Raw genomic sequence first — 24,321 nt, forward strand, 5'->3', positions numbered from 1 at the left:
CTCCTGTCCCGATTTTTCACACTTGCTGTCTGGTCACCCTAGCGTAATTGTTATTGCAGCCTGTTTTACTTTAAAAGAGGAGCCAGACTGATCATCAGTTCTCTGTTGGAGTTTCCAGCCTTGGTAGTTGGGCAAATAAAACCGCACCCTTTGAACCGTAAACTAAGGGGATTTGATATGGATAATCAGTGGACCAGAAAAATTGTGCCATTCACACATTTTTATTTAAAAAGCGTGATTCATTTTATAAAATGTTAATCCAGGGAGTATATATTCCTACTAAAATCCTTTCAATATAAAATATAATATTTTAAAAAGTAAAACATGATACAAAATGGTGTAAGACGTGAGTAAGAAAAACCCCTCTGCAGTGAATATAAATATCCTCATTGCAGCTCCTTTTAAAGGCTGCAGATGCATCCCTGTTAATATCTTGGAAATAATTCCCTCCAGGTCAAACTATCTCCTCTGTTCTGGTCCAGCCACTTCCCACAAGGGAAAATCGTGGTCACTCCAGTAGCTGAATTGGTGATCTCCACCCTCTCCACTAACCAGCCGGTTGCTATGCCGCTGTTGTCATGTTCAATCCGGACTTTTTTCAACTCCCCCAACTCCAGGGTTTCCAGGCAAAACCTGTTGGTTTTGCCCCGTTCAAAGAGGTTCCGGAACTTCTGCTTGAGAGCACGCTTGCCCGAATCTCCATTTATTCCAAAGACGGTGATAAAGACATTGGCGTCGGTCCCAGCTCCTTTTTCAGACCCTGTAACCACAATGACCTCATATTTGACTGGCACCAAGCTCCGGGCTTTGCTGGCAAAACTCTCTATGACCTTGGCACACTCAAAGACTTTGTAGTCACCCCTCTTGTTCCTCAGTGGAATTTTTGCATTGCACTTGAAAAAATATCTGCCAAAGGAAAGTTAACAGTGTGTTAATAATATGGCCTTTTGCTTTGCATTATGAATGCCCAGGTATAATGGGGACCGACGATTTAGCAATTCACCTACTACTAATGTTTCAACCTTGTATTTAGAATGAGAGGGACATATCCTTGCTTGGGACTTGAACTGAAGATTCTGGGATTTTAAGAAACAGCACTGCTCTGTGTGCTACAGGAAGCTCTCTAAAGGACATAGCCAATTATTTTGCAAGTTTGAAATATATAGCCTCCCTGGAAAGACAAATTCAAGTCAGAGAACGTCAACTCAGCCCTTCAACCTTACAGTTGTTCTACATTTCAGCATTACCCAATACACTCGCCTTTGAATACACTGAGCTAAAACAGCTGGCTTGAGTTACACAGTATGCGTATGAACACTTACACTTCTTCTGAAGTTCAAAAGTCCTGTGGTAGTGGATTTCCCCCAAACCATAACAATTTCCACTGCCCTCTTGCCCTCAAACAGCTCTGCCCCCACTCTCTAATCACAGTGCAGGTAGCTCATTTTACTTGTGCTTTTACTGGATTTTTTGGCATGGGCAACACATAATGGAGACCAGGGAAGGCTAAGCCTTCCCCCAACCCTCGCGCCACCAGGGGGGAGGGGCTGTGGTGGATTTGGGACCCCCCCCTGAAAAGTCTCCTCCCACTACGGCCCCAGGGCTGGAGGAGCTCTCGCTCCCCGCTGCAACTCTGCAGCTGGGGAGGGGGATGGGGGGGGCCAAGAGCTTTTCTGGTCTCGGGGTGGGGGAGTGAATGGGGGGATGGGAGGGGGTGGAATTGGGTGGAGCCATGGGCGGCGTCACGGACAAAAGGGGCGGAACAGGGGAGGAGCTCCGGGCTCAGTGCTCCAGCCAGGGCCAAGAGCTCCGCCGCAGTCCCAGCCAGGGCCATGGGGGGTGGCTGACAGCAGCGAGTGGGGGCGGGGCTTTGGCTGGAAGAGGCGGGTCCTCAGCTGGAAGAGATGGGCAGGGGGCTAGCCTCCCCAAGAAGAAGCTTCGCCCACCACCCATGTTTTTTGGATATCAGGGACTTATTCTGAAGGCTGTTGTAGCTCTAGGGGTGAACAGCAACCCTAAACATTGGTAGAACACGACTGTTCAAATCCCATGCTTTCAAGCAGATGGTTTAAATGACTTCAATCTTCCTAAACTGCACCTTGAGATTTGCCATCTCGTACATGCAACGTAGCAAGGGGAAGGGGCTTCCTAGCTGAACAGCCCCTCCTCGGATTTCCAGGTTGAAAACCTGTTGTGAGGCCGCCATGTTGCAGGTTCAGTGCTGCCCTCTCCAGAGCAGGGCCGCCCAGAGGATTCAGGGGGCTTGGGGTCTTCGGCGGCAGGGGGCCCCCGCCGCCGAATTGCCGCCGAAGACCCGGCACTTCGGCGGCGGGTCCCGGAGCAGAAGGACCCCCCGCTGCTGAACTGCCGCCGAAGACCCGGAGCGGAAGAAGCTCCGGGGGCCCGGGCCCCGCGAGAGTTTTCCGGGGCCCCCGGAGCGACTGAAGGACCCCGCTCCAGGGGCCCCAAAAAACTCTCGTGGGGGCCCCTGCGGGGCCCAGGGCCTGGGGCAAATTGCCCCACTTGCCCCCCCCCCGGCGGCCCTGCTGCAGAGCCAAGGGGAGGATTATTGAGGGAGTTGTGTCATGACAGGAGTGCTGCGCTAGCACGTTTAGTTAGGCATTAGGGCTGAAGATCAAAAACAATAGGATCCTCACACAGTAAGTCCTGCATCAAGCCCATAACTTCTATTTGAGCTAGAGCATTGCTTTTAAAAGGACATCCGCTCTTGATTTAAAGACTTTGAGTGATGGAGAATCCAACATGTCCTTAGGTAACTGAAGTCACTCAACTTATGCCAGAATTGAATGTGGTGCCCATGTCGTCTTATTTGCCTGTCAAGTGTCATGTACACACACAGAGCTATAAAAATAATATCCCAAATGGCTACTATCGGAGAGCCCAGCAGAGCAGGCAGGCTGCTGCTTTTTGATTTAAAACAATCAAACAAACTTAGGGACAAGTTTTCAAAGTTAGGTGCATCATCTATGCTCTCACCCATCAAGGTGAAGTTCAGCAATGACCACCATCAATGGGATGACAAGGAAGGGGGCAGAGGTGAGGGAGAACAGGAAAAGAGGGAATATTAAAGGCTGGGGGAGGAAGTATGTGTCCCCCCTCTCTCCTCGTTTATAACTCTCCGCTCATCCTGAGCAGACAAAGGAAGCAGCAAGCACTGAAATATGTACCAGATGCTGAAAACCCTTCACTCCACTGGGATGCCCCTGGCGATGTACAGGAAGCATGTAACATACTCAGAAATTACTGTGTGTCTGGTAATCAGCCAGAGATTTGGACATTGGGCTTTTAATGAGGTATTTTATTTGCAATGATGCAAGTCATTTCCACCTGTGTTTCCTCCCTCTCCTGTCCAAACCGCAGCAGGCACTCCCTGAAGGAATTCAGCTGGATTGCATTATGCATGGAGAAAATTAAGACCTGAAGAAAGGGCTTCTTCAGCACCATAGTGTTACCATAGTTCTTAAGGTCTTACAACACTTTGAATGCGTCTGAAACCACAGAAATACCTGCCCATGTTTGGAAAGAAGTGTTGTACCTGGGAGGGTCTGATGAGAATAAATCCTGAAGCCCTTATTCAGGGGTGGGAACGTACTTCCCAGTGAGAGCTTTTTTAACTCTCTCACAACTGCCGTGTTGCCAGCTCTTGGGATTTTTATCGTGGATTTTGTGATAGTCTGAGTTTTCCTTAAAACCTCAGCTGGGGGAATTGTCTCATTAGGTGAAAATCTCAGCTTGCTTTCTTCCCTTCTTTCTTGTAAATTTCTACCCCTCAAAGTTGCAGAGAAAAGCTTGAAAACATGACCCAATTGTATGCTAATGACTCTAAAACCAAAAGGCAAAGAAAAAGAACCGAAATATATTATTTAAAATAAAATCATGACTGTTAAGTCAATCTTTTTAATTTGCCTGGTTTTTGGGGAGAGGGTAGAGGGAAACGCGGGGGGAGGGGGTGTCTCCTCTCATCATTTTTGAACCTCTGGGATGGGCAATACTGAAGGCTGGATCCAGCAACTGGAGCAGGTGCTGCTAGGTAGGGCTGTGGTTACGGAGAACATTTAAGAAGCCAGGGTTCTGGGCAGGATGGGCTGTGACAGGCTGCAACTTACAGCAGAATCTTGTTGCTGTACTATGTCATGTTTAAATAAAAGACTTGAATTGTGCTTTAAGAAGACCCCCGTCCCCTTGTGGGGCCACATTGGTTCCGGTGAGGCCCTTCAGATGCACAATACCCTCGGGCATGTGGCTGTGATTGCAGGGTCGGGCGTTAAGGGCGTTTCCACTGATTGCGAGACAAGACTATAACTGACTGAGTTTTCATTGCAAATATTAACATGGCCCTTCTACAGGCTGATTTGATTTAGCTGTTGATTAATTTGCTGGAAGAGACACTTAACATCAAAAATCTCACATCAAGGATTTCTTTTTAAACACTAAACTGTCTCAGCAGGAATGAAACCCTTAAAGTTAAATACTTTAACGGTAGTGGCAATATCGCAGAGAAGAAAAGGAATCCATTAATAGTTTGGATGTGCTTGCTTAGCTATGTTGGCCCAAGATTGACAGCTAGTAGGTATTTGCTCTTCGGATGACCATTCTTTTCCTTTTCCTGCCTATTCTCAGCGCTAGCAGCTCATTAATTCTGCATGAACATTGCCACTTCCAAATGAAGGGCTCAGGCTGATGGGGCCAGGGAGTTGAAGTGCTGAGAGGTTAGCCGATCACACGAGATCACCAAGATAAGCTGAAGTCTCTTGAAAACCTTGGAAGGTTTCTGCCATCTCCAAACCAGAGAATAAAAATATCTTTTGGTTTTTGTGACAGGGTGTACTGGGCCTTTGTGGCCCCCTCCTGGAGGCCCCATCATCCTGCCCCAGGAAAGGAGCAGCAAGGGTGGATCCTGGACATGCCTAGCGAGGCTGCATGGAAGCGGCCAATCAGAGCCCAGCAGGTTCAAATAAAAGGCACTGCAGGGCCCAAGCAGGTCAGTTCCTGGCTGGGACTAGAGGGGCAAGGTGGGGATGCTTCTCTCCGGCTTTAGGAGCTTACAGGATAGCCAGAGTCTGTTACTGGCAGCATTTGCTTAGCTGGGTTTGCAGGGAGAGAGGACATAAGACCTTAATCCTGAGATAAGGGTGAAGCTAAAAGGGGACAGGTAGGAAGAGGCCAAGGAAAGAAGTGGCAGCTAATTGAAATTGAGCAGTATGTGGTGGCTGTTCATAGGGTCCCTGGGTTGGAACCTGGAGTATTGGGCAGCCCTGGGTTCTGCTACTGGCTAGAAGTAAAGTAGTGTAAAACCCACAAAGTGGGCAGGACTGAGTTGGGAGCCCAAAGAAAGGGCGAAAGGCACCTACTAAGGGCAAATAGACTGTTTATCTATCAGATGGTATATACCCCAGAAGGTGTTCATCTAGACTTGGCTGGAGAGCCAAGCCACAGAAGACCTGCCAAGCAAGTCTATCAGTGCTGCATACAGCAGCAGGAGGCGCTCAAGAGGTGTGTCTCCCCGTTATAGTTTTGTAGATAACTCCTGAGGTGCTTTTGGATCCAAGGATTCATACTGGAACCATCCCAAAATGCAAAGGGAGTCAAATCTGAGGTTTCTCCCATGTTGAATACTGACATGCCTGAATGTCATTTTCACAGAAGCAGTTTAGAGGCCAATCTTTGAAAAGTGGCCCACAGAATCTAAATGACCAGGTCTCGATTTTCAACGAGTTTAGGAGTGCAGGGCTGTTGTTTTTTTGCAAAATACATGCTGATTTGTTTTATGACTATGCATCCATCTGTACATACAAATACTTCACACCAGAAACATGGAAACCATGCATGCGAATTAGACTTGTCTGCGGCCTCTCCTAAATGTTTTAAATATCTTGCCCTTAGTTTTTAAAGCATGCTAAGAATTTTTAAGGCTCAACATGCATGGCTAGGAAAGGTTAACTATGAAGAACCTGGTTACAATACTATTTAAATCTCCCAGGCCATTCTGCCTTTAGCCCCTGGAGTTCTTTATTGCATACTGCATATCTGTTTTGATGGAAACAACTTACTTGTTGCAAAGTTCCATCTCTGTTATGATTATCTCTCGAACATGCCAGTACACATCAACTTTTGTGGTTGACTTCCTTCCATCTTTTGGACAGTGACCAACACAGATGGCTGCAATATCACCAACATTCTTTGAAGAAAACAGAAATTTGTCTGTTGCTCCCCTGCAGGAAACATAGAAGAGTTTCAATTAGCATCTTGGAGCCTGGCAATGACTTGTGTCATGTTGGCATTAAGTAATTTGAGCGTGGCTATGAAAGATATAAAACAAACCTTCATTTAAAGTCATTTGATTTAACCCATAATTATTTATCACAAAGTATAATTTCCGTATTTAAATTCAGTATTTTTCCTGATTAGGATGACACTTTAAATTACTACCACTAGGACCTTCCAGGGTATGTTTGAGCTACTTCACATCCAAAATCAATTTGCCTTGTTATAGAGAAAGCTAAAGAATGACTAATTTTCCCCTAAAGCATTCATTTTTTTCCTTTGACAGATATTGTATCTGTTGTAGATCTACTGAGCATAGCTGCTTTTAAAACCCCTAGTCAAACTACCCCTCCTGCTTTTAAGCTGTTCTCAAGATGGGCTTTTAAGAACAATGTATCTCTGTCAAACATTTGGCCAACTCTTCTGTTGTGTACCTTTACAGCTGAGCCTGTGGGGGGGGGGAGGGATAGCTCAGTGGTTTGAGCATTGGCCTGCTAAACACAGGGTTGTGAGCTCAATCCTTGAGGGGGCCACTTAGGGAACTGCGGTAAAAATCTGTCTGGGGATTGGTCCTGCTTTGAGCAGGGGGTTGGACTAGATGACCTCCTGAGGTCCCTTCCAACCCTGATATTCTATGATTCTATGATTTAGTAGCTGCCTTATTGGATTAGACCAGTAGTTCTCAACCCGCAGCCCAGTTAGCCCAGCTGCATGCTAAAAAAAATTCAAAATTTGCCGCTCTGGTCTGGCAGAGGACAGGGCTGGCTGAAGGGGAGAGAGCATAAGGCAGCTTGCAGGAGTGTTCCTACCAGCAGGGGGCTGGTGAGTGCTGCAGGAGGGCAGGGGGCAGGAGAGTGGGTCTCTGGGCAGGGTTGGGGGGGGCAGATCTGGGCAGTGAGGGGGTTGGGTGCTGGAAACTAGGGGTTTGCGGGGATGTTGCAGCACCCCCAGGTTTTAGGTGGGGCTCCACTCCTGGCCTGGCACCTTGGGTCCTGGCTGCCAGCTGCCTGGCCCCACACAGCGGGGTCCCCGTCTGGCTGACGGCTGCCCAGCCCTGCGCGGAGGGGTCCGGCCCCGCGCTGCAGTTGCCCGGTCCGGCTGCCCGGTCCAACGTGGCAGGTCCGGGTCCCGGCTGTCCAGCCCTGCTCCCAGGGGTCCACTCCTGGTCCCACTCTGTGGAGGTGTCTCTGGGTAGGGGGGTGCTGGGCACAGGCGACTGTGTGTGGGTTTGGGGGGGAGGGGAGGGCCCTGTGGTTCTCAACCTGTGGTCCATATAATACATTGTGGGCCGCATATGCAGCCCACTATGATAAACAGGTTGAGAACCACTGAATTAGACTGTTAGTAAGGCTGTGAGTCTGTCAGGGAGGTTACGGAAGTCACGGATTCCGTGACTTTCCAGGACCTCCATGACTTCTGCAGCGGTGGGTGCGGCTGGCCTGGGGGCACCTGAGCAGCCTCCCCCCTCCCCTCCCGCAGCACCCAAAATTTAGTCGGGAGTATATAGTACAAGTCATGGACATGTCACGGGCCATGATTTTTTGTTTACTGACTGTGATCTGTCCATGACTTGTACTATATACCCCTGACTAGAACATAGCCTTAACTAGTTGTTCATCCAGTTGTCTGTCTCCAACAGTAGACAATGCTTAATACTTCAGAGGAAGGAATCCTAGCCCCATTATACCCCTGGCCAATTGTGTAAATAGAGGAGGTTCCTTTCTAACCACCACAGACAATCTGCTTATTCTGTGAAATATGTTTTTCTCGTTGTTTCTTTTTATTGCAGTCCTATCCGTCCCCAAACTGTGCCAAACCGCTTCATAACAGGAGCACAGCACTGGTTAACAGATGGAGGTTTCCTCGTATCATGGCTGTTCGCTGTTGGTCACTGATGTTTAAAATAGCTACATACACACTGGTGCCATTAATATTAGAGTCCAATTTACTTATAAGTTTGCCTGCTTTGGAAGGAACTCTCTTGAGTTCCTGACAGAAAAACACTCCCTCCCTCCACAACAAACAGGCTACTCTAATATTCTTTGTGGTCTACGGGCAGCATACTGTGTACAGTGTCCATAAACAAAAACAACACAAAACCTATCTCATGGATACTAATAACTAGAGGGGTTTGACCAGTTCTTAGTGTGTTCAGGTGTAGATTTGAAATGTGGAAGACGGACTCTCATTCGTTTCATCTACATAAAGGTGCCGCCAGCCAGTCTATACACTACACATAATAGCGCCCATGCATATCTGCAGTATAAAGTTTTCTTTCATCATTTCTCTCTCTCCTTTTCTTGCACCCAGGACATATACCAGAGATCTCTCATTCCTAAACCAAAGATTTGGAATGTTAGGTCAGATCTAAACAGCACTGACAACATTTAGCCTGGACTTATTTTTACTCTCTTCCACCCCAGCAACCTTCTGTCGGAGATGTTAAAAACACCTCCCCCTCAGATGAGTTCTTCTACAGCTCCTCCCAGCTGAGCCTGTTGGGGTTCTCCTTAGGCTCATCTGGCAAACCCCTGAAGTATCATGACCCTTGTTTAAGTTTTGAAGGATATGTGCACACATATGTACGTGTCCAATCCCCAGATGGACATTTCTGCTCATTCATAAACTTGGCCTCCAGAGGCAAACGTTACTTCTTTCTTCCACATTACTACCTGTTGTATCTTTCGGAAAGGAAAGTAAGAAATGGTCTGACACTCCTAATGCTGCTCCATGGATCTGCCAGAGGAAGGGAGGGAGGGGCCTTTGTAAGAGAGACCCAGCTGGTGACATTCCCTTCCTGCTCACCCATCAAGGCCTATCTCACCTACCTTGTGAATTTCCTTTTTTTGGAGGAGTTTTCCAGAAGGAATTCTTTTGAGCGGCCCTTCTTTCCTTCTAAGATGATCCAGATGTTTTCCTTCGTTTCTGCATCCTCTGTGTCACTCGTCACTGTGACAATCTCATAGGCTTCCAAGGCAAAATTAAAGCACAAAATTAAATAGCCAGAGCAGAGCAGATGCAATCAATGACAATGGCCAGACAGAGACTTATCTATTGGACTGTCACTATGGCCTTCAGATAACGGGAGCTTTGCCATTGACTCCTGTGGGGCCAACATTTTACCTCAGGGAAGGAATAAACAGAAAACAGAATAGGCTTAGGAGGATCAACAAGCAGGAGTGTCTGGGGCTACTCTTGAGTGGCTCTCTTCTTTCAGAGAACTCAAAGGGCAGTTGTGAGCAGCTGTCCCTCTGCCCTGATGGCAGGTGTGCTGCAGCGGTTGATATGGTTTCCTGTCTTGCTCAATGTGGCTATGAGGCCACTAGGATGGTTAGTGAGGCTACAGGGGCTGCAGTGCATTCAGTATGCTGATGACATCTGTGCCTCCATCATGTCTCACCTGGCTGGAGCAGTGGGATGAATAACCTTGTGCCTAGATGAACGTGCGGCTTGAATGAGAGCTAACTGGATGCAATTCCATCAAGACTGAGATCGTGTTGCTGGGTTGTGGAAGCAGCTGAGGAGCTGGTGGAATTCATATGGACACCCCTCATTGAGGGAGCGCAACCACCATTTGTAAAACAGGTCCGCACTTCATATGTGTGTATATGGGGGCGAGGTATTAGGTCATGGGCAGCTCCTAAAGGCCCAGGCAGTGGCTGTAGCCAAGAGTGCTCTCGTCCATCTCTCCCTGGCAAAACGATTTACAACCTTCTCTCTCCTGTGGGAATCCTCTCACAATTGTCCATTCCTTGACCACCTCATAATTAAACTGCTGTAAGGTGCTCCACATGGGCTTATGCCTTGGGACCACCAGGAAGCAGCAGCTAGTGCATAATGCCGTAGCCTGCTTATTAAGGGGAGTTACACATTGGGAGCACTTTAGATCAGTGTTCTGTAATCTGCACTGGCTTCCAGTAAGCTTCCAGGTAGAATTCAAGGTTTTGGTTTTAAACTATAAAGCCCTAAACTGGTTTTGAACCTGGTACCATGAGAGATCACCTCTCGGTCTGTCATAAGCAGCCACGGATGAGACCATCAGAGGCACTTTCAATACAAATAAGGAGCTGCTGACAAGGCATTCTCTATGAGGGTTCCATGATTTTGGAATTTGCTCCCTCACTGGTCTGCCAGAGCCTGGATTTGTTAACTTCCTGAGCATGCTGCAAAGCTCATCTTCCCCCCACCCCTGTACTTTGTTTAGTCTGCTGAGGAGGGGATGGATTGAGGAGGGTGTATTTTTGGACAATCCGTTGACTACGTTTATATTGTAAATTCTAATTTATGAGACAGGGACCCAGAGCACTGGAGGGGCCCCTCCAGATGTATTTTAAACACCCGAAGAAAATAAATTAAAAAGTAAAACAAAAGTAGTCAACATCCTTTATCAGAATAATTTCCATTCTGGTTTAAAAACATAAGAATGGCCATACTGGGTCAGACCAATGGTCCATCTAGTCCAGTATCCTGCCTTCCAATACTGGCCAATGTCAGGTGCTTCACAGGGAATGAGCAGAACAGGGCAACTATCAAGTGATCCATCCCGTTGTCCAGTCCCAGTTTCTGGCAGTCAGAGGTTTAGGGACACCCAGATCATGGGGTTGCATCCTTGATCATCTTGGTTAATAGCTATTGATGAACCTATCCTCCATGAACTTATCTAACTAATTTTTGAACCCTGTTATACTTTTGGCCTTCACAACATCACCTGGCAATGAGTTCCACAGGCTGACTGCGTTGTGTGAAGAACTTCCTTATGTTTAGTATCAGAGGGGTAGCCGTGTTAGTCTGAGTCTGTAAAAAGCAACAGAGGGTCCTGTGGCACCTTTAAGACTAACAGAAGTATTGGGAGCATAAGCTTTCGTGGGTAAGAACCTCACTTCTTCAGATGCAAGTAATGGAAATCTCCAGAGGCAGGTATAAATCAGTGTGGAGATAACGAGGTTAGTTCAATCAGGGAGGGTGAGGTGCTCTGCTAGCAGTAGAGGTGTGAACACCTCTATCAAAGAAACTGAGGAACCACCTGATCAGCATCCTATACAGCAAACAGATAAACATCAAGAAAGAGCTCTCCAACCTGGAGACTTTCATAAATAACCAACCCTCCACACAAATGGACTTTACTAAAATAAGACAGGAGATCTACATTACACACTTCACCTCTCTACAAAGGAAAAAGGACCGTAAGCTGTCTAAAATCCTACCTGGCACATGGGGCCACAACAGGGGTACCCCTAACTCTCCCAGCAATATCGTCAATTTATCCAGCTACACACTCAACCTGGCAGAAGAGTCTGTCCTATCTCGGGGACTCTCTTTTTGCCCCAGCACCCCCACGAACATGATACAGTTCTGCGGTGATCTGGAAGCCTACTTTCGCCGCCTCCGACTCAAAGAATACTTTCAAGATAACACTGAACAGCGCACTGATACACAGATACCCTCCCACCAACAACACAGGAAGAAGAACTCCACATGGACTCCTCCTGAGGGTCGAAATGACAGTCTGGACCTATACATAGAATGCTTCCGCCGACGTGCACAGGCAGAAATTGTGGAAAAACAACATTGCTTGCCTCATAACCTAAGTCGTGCAGAACGCAATGCCATCCACAGCCTCAGAAACCACCCTGACATTATCATCAAAGAGGCTGATAAAGGAGGTGCTGTTGTCATCATGAACAGGTCTGACTACCAGAAGGAGGCTGCCAGACAACTCTCCAATACCAAATTCTACAGGCCACTTTCCTCAGATCCCACTGAGGAATACACTAAGAAACTGCACCATCTACTCAGGACACTCCCTACACTAACACAGGAACAAATCAACATACCCTTAGAGCCCCGACCGGGGTTATTCTATCTACTACCCAAGATCCACAAACCTGGAAACCCTGGACGCCCCATCATCTCGGGCATTGGCACTCTCACTGAAGGACTGTCTGGATATGTGGACTCCCTACTCAGACCCTACGCCACCAGCACTCCCAGCTATCTCCGTGACACCACAGATTTCCTGAGAAAACTACAATGCATTGGTGACCTCCCAGAAAACACCATCCTAGCCACCATGGATGTAGAGGCTCTCTACACAAACATCCCACACACAGATGGAATACAAGCTGTCAGGAACAGTATCCCTGATGATGACACAGCACAACTTATTGCTGAGCTCTGTGACTTTATCCTCACGCACAATTATTTCAAATTTGGTGACAATATATACCTCCAGACCAGTGGCACCGCTATGGGCACCCGCATGGCCCCACAATATGCCAACATCTTTATGGCTGACCTGGAACAACGCTTCCTCAGCTCTCGTCCACTCACACCCCTTCTCTACCTACGCTACATTGATGACATCTTCATCATCTGGACCCATGGGAAGGAGACCCTGGAAGAATTCCACCATGATTTCAACAGCTTCCACCCCACCATCAACCTCAGCCTGGACCAATCTACACGGGAGGTCCACTTCCTGGACACCACAGTACAAATAAGCAATGGCCATGTTAACACCACCCTATACCGAAAACCCACCGACCGCTATGCCTACCTTCATGCCTCCAGCTTCCACCCCGGACACACCACACGATCCATCGTCTACAGCCAAGCACTGAGGTACAACCGCATCTGCTCCAACCCCTCAGACAGAGACCAACACGTACAAGATCTTCACCAAGCATTCTCTAAACTACGATACCCACACAAGGGAATAAAGGAACAAATCAACAGAGCCAGACGTGTACCCAGAAGCCTCCTGCTACAAGACAGGCCCAAAAAAGAAACCAACAGAACTCCACTGGCCATCACCTACAGCCCTCAGCTTAAACCACTCCAACGCATCATCAGTGATCTACAACCCATCCTGGACAATGATCCCTCACTTTCACAGACCTTGGGAGGCAGGCCAGTCCTCGCCCACAGACAACCCGCCAACCTTAAGCATATTCTCACCAGCAACCACGCACCGCACCATAACAACTCTAACTCAGGAACCAACCCATGCAACAAACCTCGATGCCAACTCTGCCCACATATCTACACCAGCAGCACTATCACAGGACCTAACCAGATCAGCTACAACATCAACGGCTCATTCACCTGCACGTCCACCAACGTTATATATGCCATCATGTGCCAGCAATGCCCCTCTGCTATGTACATTGGCCAAACTGGACAGTCACTACGCAAGAGGATAAATGGACACAAGTCAGATATCAGGAATGGCAATATACAAAAACCTGTAGGAGAACACTTTAACCTCCCTGGCCACACAATAGCAGATGTTAAGGTAGCCATCTTACAGCAAAAAAACTTCAGGACCAGACTCCAAAGAGAAACTGCTGAGCTCCAGTTCATTTGCAAATTTGACACCATCAGATCAGGATTAAACAAAGACTGTGAATGGCTATCCAACTACAGAAGCAGTTTCTCCTCCCTTGGTGTTCACACCTCTACTGCTAGCAGAGCACCTCACCCTCCCTGATTGAACTAACCTCGTTATCTCCACACTGATTTATACCTGCCTCTGGAGATTTCCATTACTTGCATCTGAAGAAGTGAGGTTCTTACCCACGAAAGCTTATGCTCCCAATACTTCTGTTAGTCTTAAAGGTGCCAAAGGACCCTCTGTTGCTTCCTTATGTTTGTTGTAAATCTGCTGCCTATTAATTTCATTGGGTGATCCCTACTTCTTGTGTTATGTGAAGGGGTAAATAACGCTTCCCTATTCACTTTCTCCACACCATTAATGACTTTACAGACCTTTTTCACATTCCCCCTTAGTTGTCTCTTTTCTAAGCTGAACACTCCATCTTTTTAATTTCTCCTCATATGTTAGCTGTTGCATAACCCTACTCATTTTGTTGCATAACCTACCATTCTCTACAGATTTTTCCAATTCCCATATCTTTTTTTGAGCTGGGGCAACCAGAACTGCACACAGTATTCAAGGTGTGGGTGTACCATGGAGTTATATAGAGGCATTATGATATTTTCTGTCTTATTATCTATCCCTTTCCTAGTGGTTCCTAACCAGGGCCGGCTCCAGGCACCAGCTTCTCAAGCAGGTGTTTGGGGCAGCCACTCTGGAGAGGGGCGGCAGGTCCAGGTATTCGGCGGCAATTCGGCGGGAGGTCCTTCACTCCCAGGCGGAGTGAGGGACCGTCTGCCGAATTGCCGCCGCAGATCGCGATCGCGGCTTTTTTTTTGTTTTGTTTTTTGTTTTGTTTTTTGTTTTTTGTTTTGGCTGCTTGGGGCGGCCAAAACCCTGGAGCCAGCCCTGTTCCTAACATTCTGTTCCCCTTTTTTTTTTGACTGTCGCTGCATATTGAGCGGATGTTTTCAGAGAACTATCTATAGTGACTCCAAGATCTCTTTCTTGAGTGGTAACAGCTAATTTAGACCCCATCATTTTATATGTATAGTTGGGATGATGTTTTCCAATGTGCATTACTTTGCATTTATCAACACTGAATTTTATCTGCCATTTTGTTGCCCAGTCACCCGTTTTGTGACATCCCTCTGTAAATCTTTGCAGTCAGCTTTGGACTTAATTATCTTGAGTAACTTTGTATCATCTGCAAACTTTGCCACCTCACAGTTTACCCCCATTTCCATTTCGTCTCTGAATATGTTGACCAGCAGAGATTCCAGTACAGATCCTTGGAGGACTCCACTATTGACCTTTCCATTCTGAAAGCTGACCATTTATTCCTATCCTTTGTTTCCTGTCTCTTAACCAGTTACCGATCCATGCTTACTTTGCCTAAGAGCAGGGCCATCCCTAGCTATTCTGGGGCCCTACGCAGCCCCCCTTCAGGGGTGTGTGTGTGGGGGGGGGCCCCAGGCCTCCACGTGGGGGAACGGGGGGGGCCTGGCCCCAGGCCTCCGTGGGGAGGCAGGGCTGGCTTGTGGGGCAGGGGGGAACCACCCCCCAGCACTCACCAGCGGCGTGGCTGGGGCTGGGTTGCTACACTCCCGCCGCCTGTGAGTGCAGCCCCTGCCCTGCTGCAGAGCTCAGGGGAGTGAGGGCAGGGAAGAGGCGGGGAAGAGCAGGGGCAGGGGCCCTGGGGAAGAGCCGGAGCAGGGGCTTGAGCAGCACGCAGCTGCGCAGGGCACCAGGGAATGTGGTGCCCCAAATTTCCTGGTGCCCTACACAGCTGCGTACTTTGCGTATGGGTAAGAACGGCCCTGCCTAAGAGCCTTGTACTTATAAGTACCTTAGGTAGATGAATGGCATATTATGCAAGGGTGTCCAATTGAATGGACAGAGTTGAATTAAGCTGAAGTAGGGTGACCAGATAGCAACTGAAAAAACGGGATGGGGGGGGGGGGAATAGGTGCCTATATAAGAAAAAGGTCCCAAAAAACAGAACTGTCCCTTTAAAAACGGGACATCTGGTCACCCTAAGATGAAGGATTTGTTAGGGTATGTCTGCACTTGCAGCTGGGGATGTAATTCCCATCTCGAGAGCTAGCATGGGTTTGTCTCTTCATCAAGCTAGTGCACTAACAATAGAGTGTGGCTACAGCAGCGCAAGTGGTGGGAGAGGCTAGCTGCCCCGAGGATGTGCCTAGCGCCTCAGACAGGTCTGTACTCGAGGCAGCCTCACATCACCACAGCTGCACTCTGTTCTTAGCATGCTAGCTCGATGAAAGCTAGCACGGGTATGCCTCATCGAGCTGGAAATCACACCCCAAGCTCCACGTGCAGACATACCTTGGGTGACATGATATAAATTCTCCAGACTCCTCAGGGCAGGGACCTGTGACATGCCTGGCACTTTTGTCGGAGCTATGAAATAATAATGCTTTCTCCCTCACCACTGACCTCAGTGGAGTTACCCTGGTGTCAAATCAGGAATAACTCAGAGCAGAATCAGGGCTATGGGGTTTTAAACCCTGCAGTCGAGCTTGCAGCCCCAAGGCAGCTGGGGCAATGTTACCTGTACGCCTTTGGAAACTGAACTTATTTTCCACCTTAAAGATTCAAGCCCATTATTTCTAATGAAGACATAACCTTGTATTATCTCTGCATAGTGCCAGCGTCAACAGATGCATATGGTGCCATCTTCACTTTCAGCCTAGAGTGAGACTAAGTGTGCTTCCCCCTCATAAATCTTCTCTCATAAAACCACGGTGCGGGGTATCGACAGGCACTGAGGTAAACTACGCCTGAGAGCACCAAGTGCCAGTCCGGTGACTCTCAGCTGAGTGGTTTCAATAGCTCCAGCCATCCGGTGACTCTCAGAGAAAGTCTCCAACTTACATGTGCGCTCCTTCAGTTCCAGGATGTCGTTATTGGCACAAGCCAGTTCTCTTATGAGCTGACCGTCATCTTCGCCTTTAGCCAGCCAGCGATCACACTGGAAGCGGAACGTCTTATCCAGGGTGGCATCTTTCACGTCGATGTATTCCAAGTGCCAGCCAGGTGCAACTCCTTTTTGGTGAAAAAGAACAAATATATAATGCTTGGGTAGGTGACATACCCATCGCCAGAAGGAACCTGTGGGCACTGAAAAGGTATGGCCTTTGTTTAGAAAGGGCCATAAGCGGGCCTGGTGCTCTACAGAGGCAGAGAAGACAAGGTCGCTACCCTGTGAGCTTATCCTATAAGGACCACGTTCTGATCCTCTTACTCTGGCTGCGTGGCACCTTCCCTCTTGAGTAGATTCACTGGTTTCTAAAAAGGAATCTGGTCCTACATTAAAAGAAATATCATGAGTAAGGAGGCAGGGCAGCCAGTTGTAGGGCAGCAGCAGCCCCCCTCCTCTGGACCCCAAGAAGGCTCCCCACATGTTGGGGAAGAGTCAGACTAGGTGAACTGGACCGTAAGTTCTTCCACTCTTTCTGAACCCCACTTTGCTATTATTGCAGATATCCTTGTGAAGGGCTGCTGGGGCTAGCTCTGTGTTGAGAGGAGAGTTCACAGTGGATATATCATAGATGCCATTAGAGAGTCAAGATTTACCTCACTGCAATCTCTACAATACTAATTATTTCGTAGTCTAAGTATAGGGCAATGTAACTGTTAGTAAATTGGACTTTTTAAATGGGGACCATCATATGTGTGTGTGTGCACACACACCGTGACATGCCTGTAGACACATAAGAGATCTCTCTCTACAGAAGAGATAGACAGATGTATTCACTTATTCTGGATTGATCCTTTTAATTATCCCCTACATTTTTAATTTAAAAACCCAGGGTGAAGAGCTGGAGACTCTGTCTTTTGAAAATCTGGCCCATTGTGTCTGGGGTTGGGAACGAAGCAGCACTCTGATACATGACAATGATTCTTGCGTTTACACCCAGGAGCAGACCTGCCGAGTAAGAAGGTGCTGCATTGGCACAGCCGCCTTTCAGGGAATGAAACCTCAGTTGAAACGTTCTGTTTCAAAGCTCTCTTTGTAAATGGACCCAGATCCATCCCTGTTGTAACTCCTTTGAAGCCAATGGAATTACACCACAAAAAAAAGTAGCCTATTGTGGGCCAGATCCTCAGCCCAGCCTGGGCTGGGTTCTAGCGAGATATGGGAAGGGTAAAGAGTGGGAGCATCTCGTGCTCATGCCGCTGCTCCTTAGCTTCCCTAACGTAGCCCCATGGCAGAGAGACCTGAGGATCCACTGCTCTGCAGATCCACCGGCTTCACGCCTCCCTTGGCCTACTCAGTCCTAAGCCTGTGTAAGCTGCCCTGCAGAGATCCTCTAAAGCAACGTTTCTCAAACTGGGGGCCCCGACCCAAAAGGGGGTCATGAGGCTATTGGGGGGGGGGAATGTCATGACATCACAAAAAATAGGGTTACATACATCCAGGTTTTCCCAGACATGACCTTTTTTTTTGTCCTCCGATCTCTGTCTGGGTGGATTTTTGGAACACGAATATCCATGATTTTTCCTTGCTTGTCCTTTTTCCTTGCCTTCAGAGCTGGGCAGCCAGAGAGCAGCGGCTGCTGGCCAGATGCCCAGCTCTAAAGGCAGTGGTGCTGCCAGCAGCAGCACAGAAGTAAGGGTGGCATGGTATGGTTACTTAGTTCTGTAGGGATCTGCTCTGACACCGCAAAAGCTATATCTGGTACCAAGAATGGGAGGGCGGGGTCATCACAGCCTGAAATGTTTTCAAAAGGGGACCCAGCAAAAAAAGTTTGAGAACCTCTGCTCTAGAGCAGCCCCGCAAGCGGATTCCCTCTCCCACCCTGATCCCACTGTCTGTAGATGCAAGGGCTGACTTTGTCTCTCAATGTGCATGGTTTGCTTTATGCTTGTAACAGACCTGTTCCTTGAAGGCCTAAAACTGATGCCAACAGGAGCCTGGGACGCACAGAAGGGCTGGGATCAGGCCAAGGTGCACTGTACGAAAGCCTAGAGGGACTTTATTGACTTTGCTGCACTTATGCTGGGGATGAACTTGGACCAATGTGTTTGTCTCTGCTGCAGTTTTATAAGATATTAAATACTAAGTGACTGACCAGTCACTGCTTCTTTTGTACAACCTTGGTCTTAAAAATAGTCCTGGTCACTGCTATGCCTTTGTCAAACATGCTTTTTTCTGATCACCATAACAAGTGTTGATTACCCAGATCAATGTTTTCAACAAAAGGTACTTAATTCCGAGCCTGTTCTGCTGTCATTGAAATCCCCAGCAGCAAACCTGTCCTAATAAAACCCACGGCTATGACACGTAGGCTTCCTGCATGGTCCCACTGCTGGAAGTGACATTTTCAATAGCAAGCAAAACATTTCAAATGTAATTAGAGGAGGAGAAGAGCTTTGGGGAAAACAGAATCACTTTGCTGGCTCGACTCTGGCAGTTGTATAATTTACTGTCATGTAGGGAGATGTATTATCTCCTCCAAGCAACCTTAGCCACAAGGAGCAGTTCAGTTCTTCCATCTGTTTTCTGTTCATGGGGTTGCTGGAGTTGGCAAGTGTGAAAAGATGGCCCCGGCCCCATAGACTAGCTAGTCATGTCTATTGTCTGCAGACACCGATTCTTTACAGTTGTATGAGAAAAATCCAGTTCAGACCTACTCTGAAATAGTTATAAGCGCCCCTTCCCAATTATTGAGACCTCCCTTCCTGCTGGGCAGAACCAGAGGTGATGCGTGGTTGGGGGGTGGCGCACCCAGATTTTTGCCAGGGTTTGCTGGCCCCACTCGGTCACATGCTTCCTCAGGGCCCGTCCCTGCACAGCAGCTGCTGAAGCTGGCAAGCTGGGAGCCACGGCCCTCAGGGCTAACACCTAGGAGTTGCAGGGAGGGGCCGCTGAGTGTAAGAGGGGAGGTGTCTTGGGGGGGCGTGACTCAAGCTCCTGGGGGGGGGAGCTGAACCTTTAAATTGTGCCCCTCCACTCTCAGTATGCATCAGTTAATTCAGCCCCCCACCCCCCAGTCCCCCTGCTGCAGGGCAGAAACCCCGAGCTCCATCCCCAATCTGGTAGGCAGACAATGGGGTGGGGGGGAGCTCTGCGAACTGTACTTTAACTGTACACAGGTGGCTCGCAAGCCGCAGTTTGGCCATCCCTGAATGATAACATCTGCAATTACTAGTACTTGAGACGGATTTCAAAAATCCACGTCAGGTAGTAAAATGACCGTTTTAGGGGGTCAATAAGCAACTGTGTTCCCCATTCCCTCACTACAGCACTGCACAATTGGCTAGGTGCACTATGGCTTTCTTTTAGTCTTCCTCTAAAACATTAGATACTGGCCACTGTCAGAGCTAGAGCTGATAATGCATTCCCATCCATGTGGCCCTGCTACACTACTCCTGCTTATCTGCCCACCAGCCGCTCTATTTGACCATATCAGGCATCATCTGTAAAATGGGACAATACAAATAAATCATATTGATCGGAAACTCAAAACAAATGTGTGAGGTCATCAGAGTGGGGAGAGACATGCTGGTAGATGAGGTGCCAGCTCTTGCCAAGGTTGTAGGTGTTAGGGTTACCATATTTGAACATTCAAAAAAGAGGACACTCCACGGGGGGGGAGGGGGAGAGTCGGCCCCGCCCACAGTCCACCCCCACTCCTCCCACGCTCCGCCCCCACTCTGCTCCAGGTCCTGGCCCCCCCCCGCTCAGCCCTGCACCACCGCTGGCTTGCTGCGTCCCTCCTCAGTCCCCACGCACCGCTTGCCTCCTCCCACCTGCCACTCACCTCCTCACTCCCCTGCCAGAAACCCCCATGCCCATCCCGAGACCCCCCGCCTGCCGCTGGCTCACCACTTCTTGCCTCCTCATCTCTGCCCGCTCACCAACTGCTGGCTCCCTTGCCGCTCGCCTCTTCAACCCCTGCTGCCCACCGCTGGTCTTTTCACACACACCCCCCCCGCGCCTGCTGCTGGCCCGCCTCCTCGCCCTCCCGCCCACTGCTGGCTCCCTCTGCGCTCGCCTCTTCACCACCCCCCGCCCGCCGCTGGCTTGCCACTTAGGGTGACCAGATCGCAAGAGTGAAATATCAGGACACATTGGGCGAGCGGGGACGGGGTCGGGGACGACGACGACAGACACAGGTGCACAGAGCCATGAGGAAGCTGCGAGAGGGGGCCCTAGGAAGCTACCAAATGCAAAATTTTACCTGAATATCAGGACAATGGTGTCCTGATTGTACATTAAGCAGATGAATGCTGCCAGGTGCAATCCCTGCTTGCTAAGGTGGGTAAGTGAACTGGGCAGCAGCCTACCGTGCTCAGCCCCAGCCTGCCCTGTGTAATGAGCAATCGTGTCGGCAGTCTCATTAGGTGTGTTCTGGACCTCAATCAATTTTGACTGCAAACTGCCATTCTTCCAGTCCGAAATACTGAATAATTACTGGAAATATTTTCACTGAACCGTGATTGCTTCCGTCTGTAGCAACTCCACAGTAAGCTATGTCATTTTCTTCAAACGTTTTCAGAACAACATCAACAGAATGCGGTGCAAGCACAGAGATAACAATGGCTTCTGTCTTGGTTTTAGCACTTGAAAATTTCCGTGCTACTTCAGAATCAGGGAATGTCTTCTTCAACAAGACAGATGTGCAATCCATTGACTTAAAGCTATTATGATGCTTAACGGTGTGAAATGCAAACGCACCCTCTGCTGCAGTAAAGGGACCCTCTGATTTGCTGCCTGGTTTTACAAAATAACCTGTCAATTTTGTTGATGAGCTCTCTCCTCGAACTGCTTTTTTGTGCTTGTCTGAGTCCACATGAGTTTGTAAATCATTAGCGCCTTTATTTTTCACAGAGACGTAAGTACCAGGTCTACATACCAAGCACTCAGCTTCCCATGTTTCTCTACCACTTTGAAAACAGGGGAATTTCGTCTTTAGTTCTGCAGTGAATTTACACTTTCGTTTTGGCATTGTGCTTAGGGGTAGTAAAATAAAATATCAAATAAAGAGCTCTTGAGAAAACACTACGGTGCACGGTACGAACTCAGAAAAGACACTGAAATTGCCGACGTTGCACTATCGCCACTATGGAAAAATGATCATGCCTAGGGAGGTTGTGGAATCTCCATCTCTGGAGATATTTAAGAGTAGGTTAGATAAATGTCTATCAGGGATGGTCTAGACAGTATTTGGTCCTGCCATGCGGGCAGGGGACTGGACTCGATGACCTCTCGAGGTCCCTTCCAGTCCTAGAATCTATGAATCTATGAATCAGCATGTGCAGAGGCAGGTGCCTCCTTTCCTTGGCTCTGCCATGAGCAAGGTGGACTGGTCTGCACACACTCTGCTGGGGAGGAGGATGCAGCCTCTGACACTTACCTCAGGGACCTGCCAGCTCTTCCTGGGAGCCACCTCAAGTAAGCACTGCTGGGAGTGGTGCTACAGCTAGATAGCTGCAGCTCTGCTGCTGCAGCACCATAGTGTAGACACTTTCTACATCAATGGAAGAGGGCTTTCCATCACTCTAGTAAACCACCTCCCAGTGTGGTGGCAGCTAGGTTACTGGAAACATTCTTCTGTCGACCTAGCCATGTCTACACCAGGGTCTAGGTTGGCTTAATTACAGCGCTATGTGGTGTGAAAAATTCACACCTCTAAGAGATCTAAGTCCAACTAAATTTTAAATGTAGACCAGGGCTACATTTCCCAGAGAAAAGAACGTAAGAATGACCATACTGGGTCAGACCAAAGGTCCATCTAGCCCAGTATCCTGACTTCCGACTGTGGCCAATGCCAGGTACTTCAGAGGGAATGAATAGAACAGATAATCATCAAGTGATCCATCCCCTGTTGCCCATTCCCAGCTTCTGGCAAACAGAGTCTAGAGACACCATCCCTGCCCATCCTGGCTAATAGCCATTGATGGACCTATCCTGCATGAATTTATCTTGTTCTTTTTTGACCCTGTTATAGTCTTGACCTTCACAACATCCTCTGGCAAAGAGTTCTACAGGTTGACTGTGCGTTGTGTGCATCAGGATCGTTTGCCATTGTGCCTTTAATACTGTCTCCTTGAGAAACCCTCAGCTCTTCTGAACTCCTACTTCTCTTAAGATTTCCTCCCATCCCATTTTCTTCCCTACAAATTCTGAGTTTGTTGAAGTCTGCTTTTTTTGAAGTGCACTGTCCTTATTCTGCTGGTCTCATTCTTTCCTTTCTTTAGTCTTCACCTTCACAACATCCTATGGCAAAGAGTTCCACAGATTGATTGTGTGAAGAAATACTTCCTTTTGTTTGTTTTAAACCTGCTGCCTATTAAATTAATTTGGTGACCTCTAGTTCTAAAAACACACAGAATAGCTAGTCCTTTCGCCACTAAAGCCTAGAGTGACTTTCTGGAAGGCTCAGGCTTATGGCCCACTTAGGACATTATAGTGACTAAAGCCTAGGGGCAGAGTGCTTAGTACCATGAGTGGGTCCACTGACTTTCAGTGGGACTACTCACAGGAGTAAAGTTACTCACATGTGCCTTCCACTATTAGCAGTAACTGAACACAAGTTTGTCCAATTAACAGCTTTGCTTAAGTCCAGATTGCAACTTGCCCTTGTGGGGGGATGCTGGTGGAGGCACAAAACCTTTCCCCAGTGAAGCCCTGCCAATGGCCAGCCATAGTCACTGCATTTGAGGGACCACGGAGACTGATCCCTCTGTGCACACCCCAGGAAGATAAATCTCCTCAAAGGAAGAGAAGAAGGAGGACTAGCGCAGGCTAAGCACAGGACTAGGGGTAGCAGGCTTATCTGGATGTTCACAGATGGATTGTGTCTCCCCATGGTGAAATCCCTTGCTGAGCTCCCATAGGGGTGTTTCAGCTCTATGTATCTACTTAGGGCTGAGTTATAAAGGCACAATCTAGCCCTTCATAGCCAAGTATTGTAAATTAATCGATTACATATCTGTTGCCCTTTCATCAATCTGAGCAACATTTCATTCGATGAGAAGAGTGACATGGCGCCTGTAGAAATCATTAGCGGAGAGTGTGTTGTTAAAAAAAGAGGTGGCAGTTACTTCAGTGCACTGCGCTACTACAATCTTGTTTAGAAGAATATTACATTAATGACAGACAATGAAAGTATGGAGAGACACAGATTAGGATGAAACATAAAAGAGAGACGAGGGTGCAGTGGTTAAGGTGCTAGCATAGGACTCGGGAGACCCAGCTTCCCTGCTCCATCACAGACCTTGGGTAAGCCACTTATGGCTTAGATCCTCAAAGGTAAATAAGCACCTAACTACCATTGATTTTAATGGGAGTTAAGCGCCTAAATACCTTTGAGGATCTGGGCCTTAGGGAACTGATGCACAGAGAGGCTATCTGTAAAATGGGGATATTAGCACTTCCCTGCCTCAGAGGGGAGTTGTGAGGATAAATATGTTAAAGATTGTGGAGAAAGTCCAGAGAAGAGCAAAAAAACAGTGTGTAAATTATGGGCCATCTCCAGGCGTCATTATATGCATGGAACACCTATTGAATTCAATGAAAATTTTGCATGTGAATTTACCCCTTAATATAAAGATAAACCCAAATCTGTTGCAGTGCAGACAGGGAGAAAGGCAAGTGGGTTGGTGCTGGTCTCCCCTCCCCGAGACCG

At 48.1% G+C, this 24,321-nt stretch overlaps 1 protein-coding gene across 1 annotated transcript in view; it reads right to left on the reverse strand.

Annotated features, from left to right (window-relative positions):
• Positions 1–423: 423 nt before the first annotated feature.
• LOXHD1 (lipoxygenase homology domains 1) overlaps positions 424–24,321 on the reverse strand; it is a 279,511-nt gene continuing 255,613 nt past the window's right edge. The window contains exons 43-46 of the mRNA XM_026649217.1: positions 16,559–16,729; positions 9,114–9,252; positions 6,072–6,233; positions 424–906 (exon numbers count right to left, since the gene is read on the reverse strand). Coding sequence (XP_026505002.1) covers positions 426–906; positions 6,072–6,233; positions 9,114–9,252; positions 16,559–16,729 — 953 coding nt within the window. The 3' untranslated portion in view covers positions 424–425. The remainder of the gene's footprint in view (positions 907–6,071; positions 6,234–9,113; positions 9,253–16,558; positions 16,730–24,321) is intronic.

The sequence above is a fragment of the Terrapene carolina genome, unplaced genomic scaffold (assembly GCF_002925995.2).
Source record: "Terrapene carolina triunguis isolate 2854851 unplaced genomic scaffold, T_m_triunguis-2.0 Scaffold69, whole genome shotgun sequence".
NCBI classification, from domain to species: Eukaryota; Metazoa; Chordata; order Testudines; family Emydidae; genus Terrapene; species Terrapene triunguis.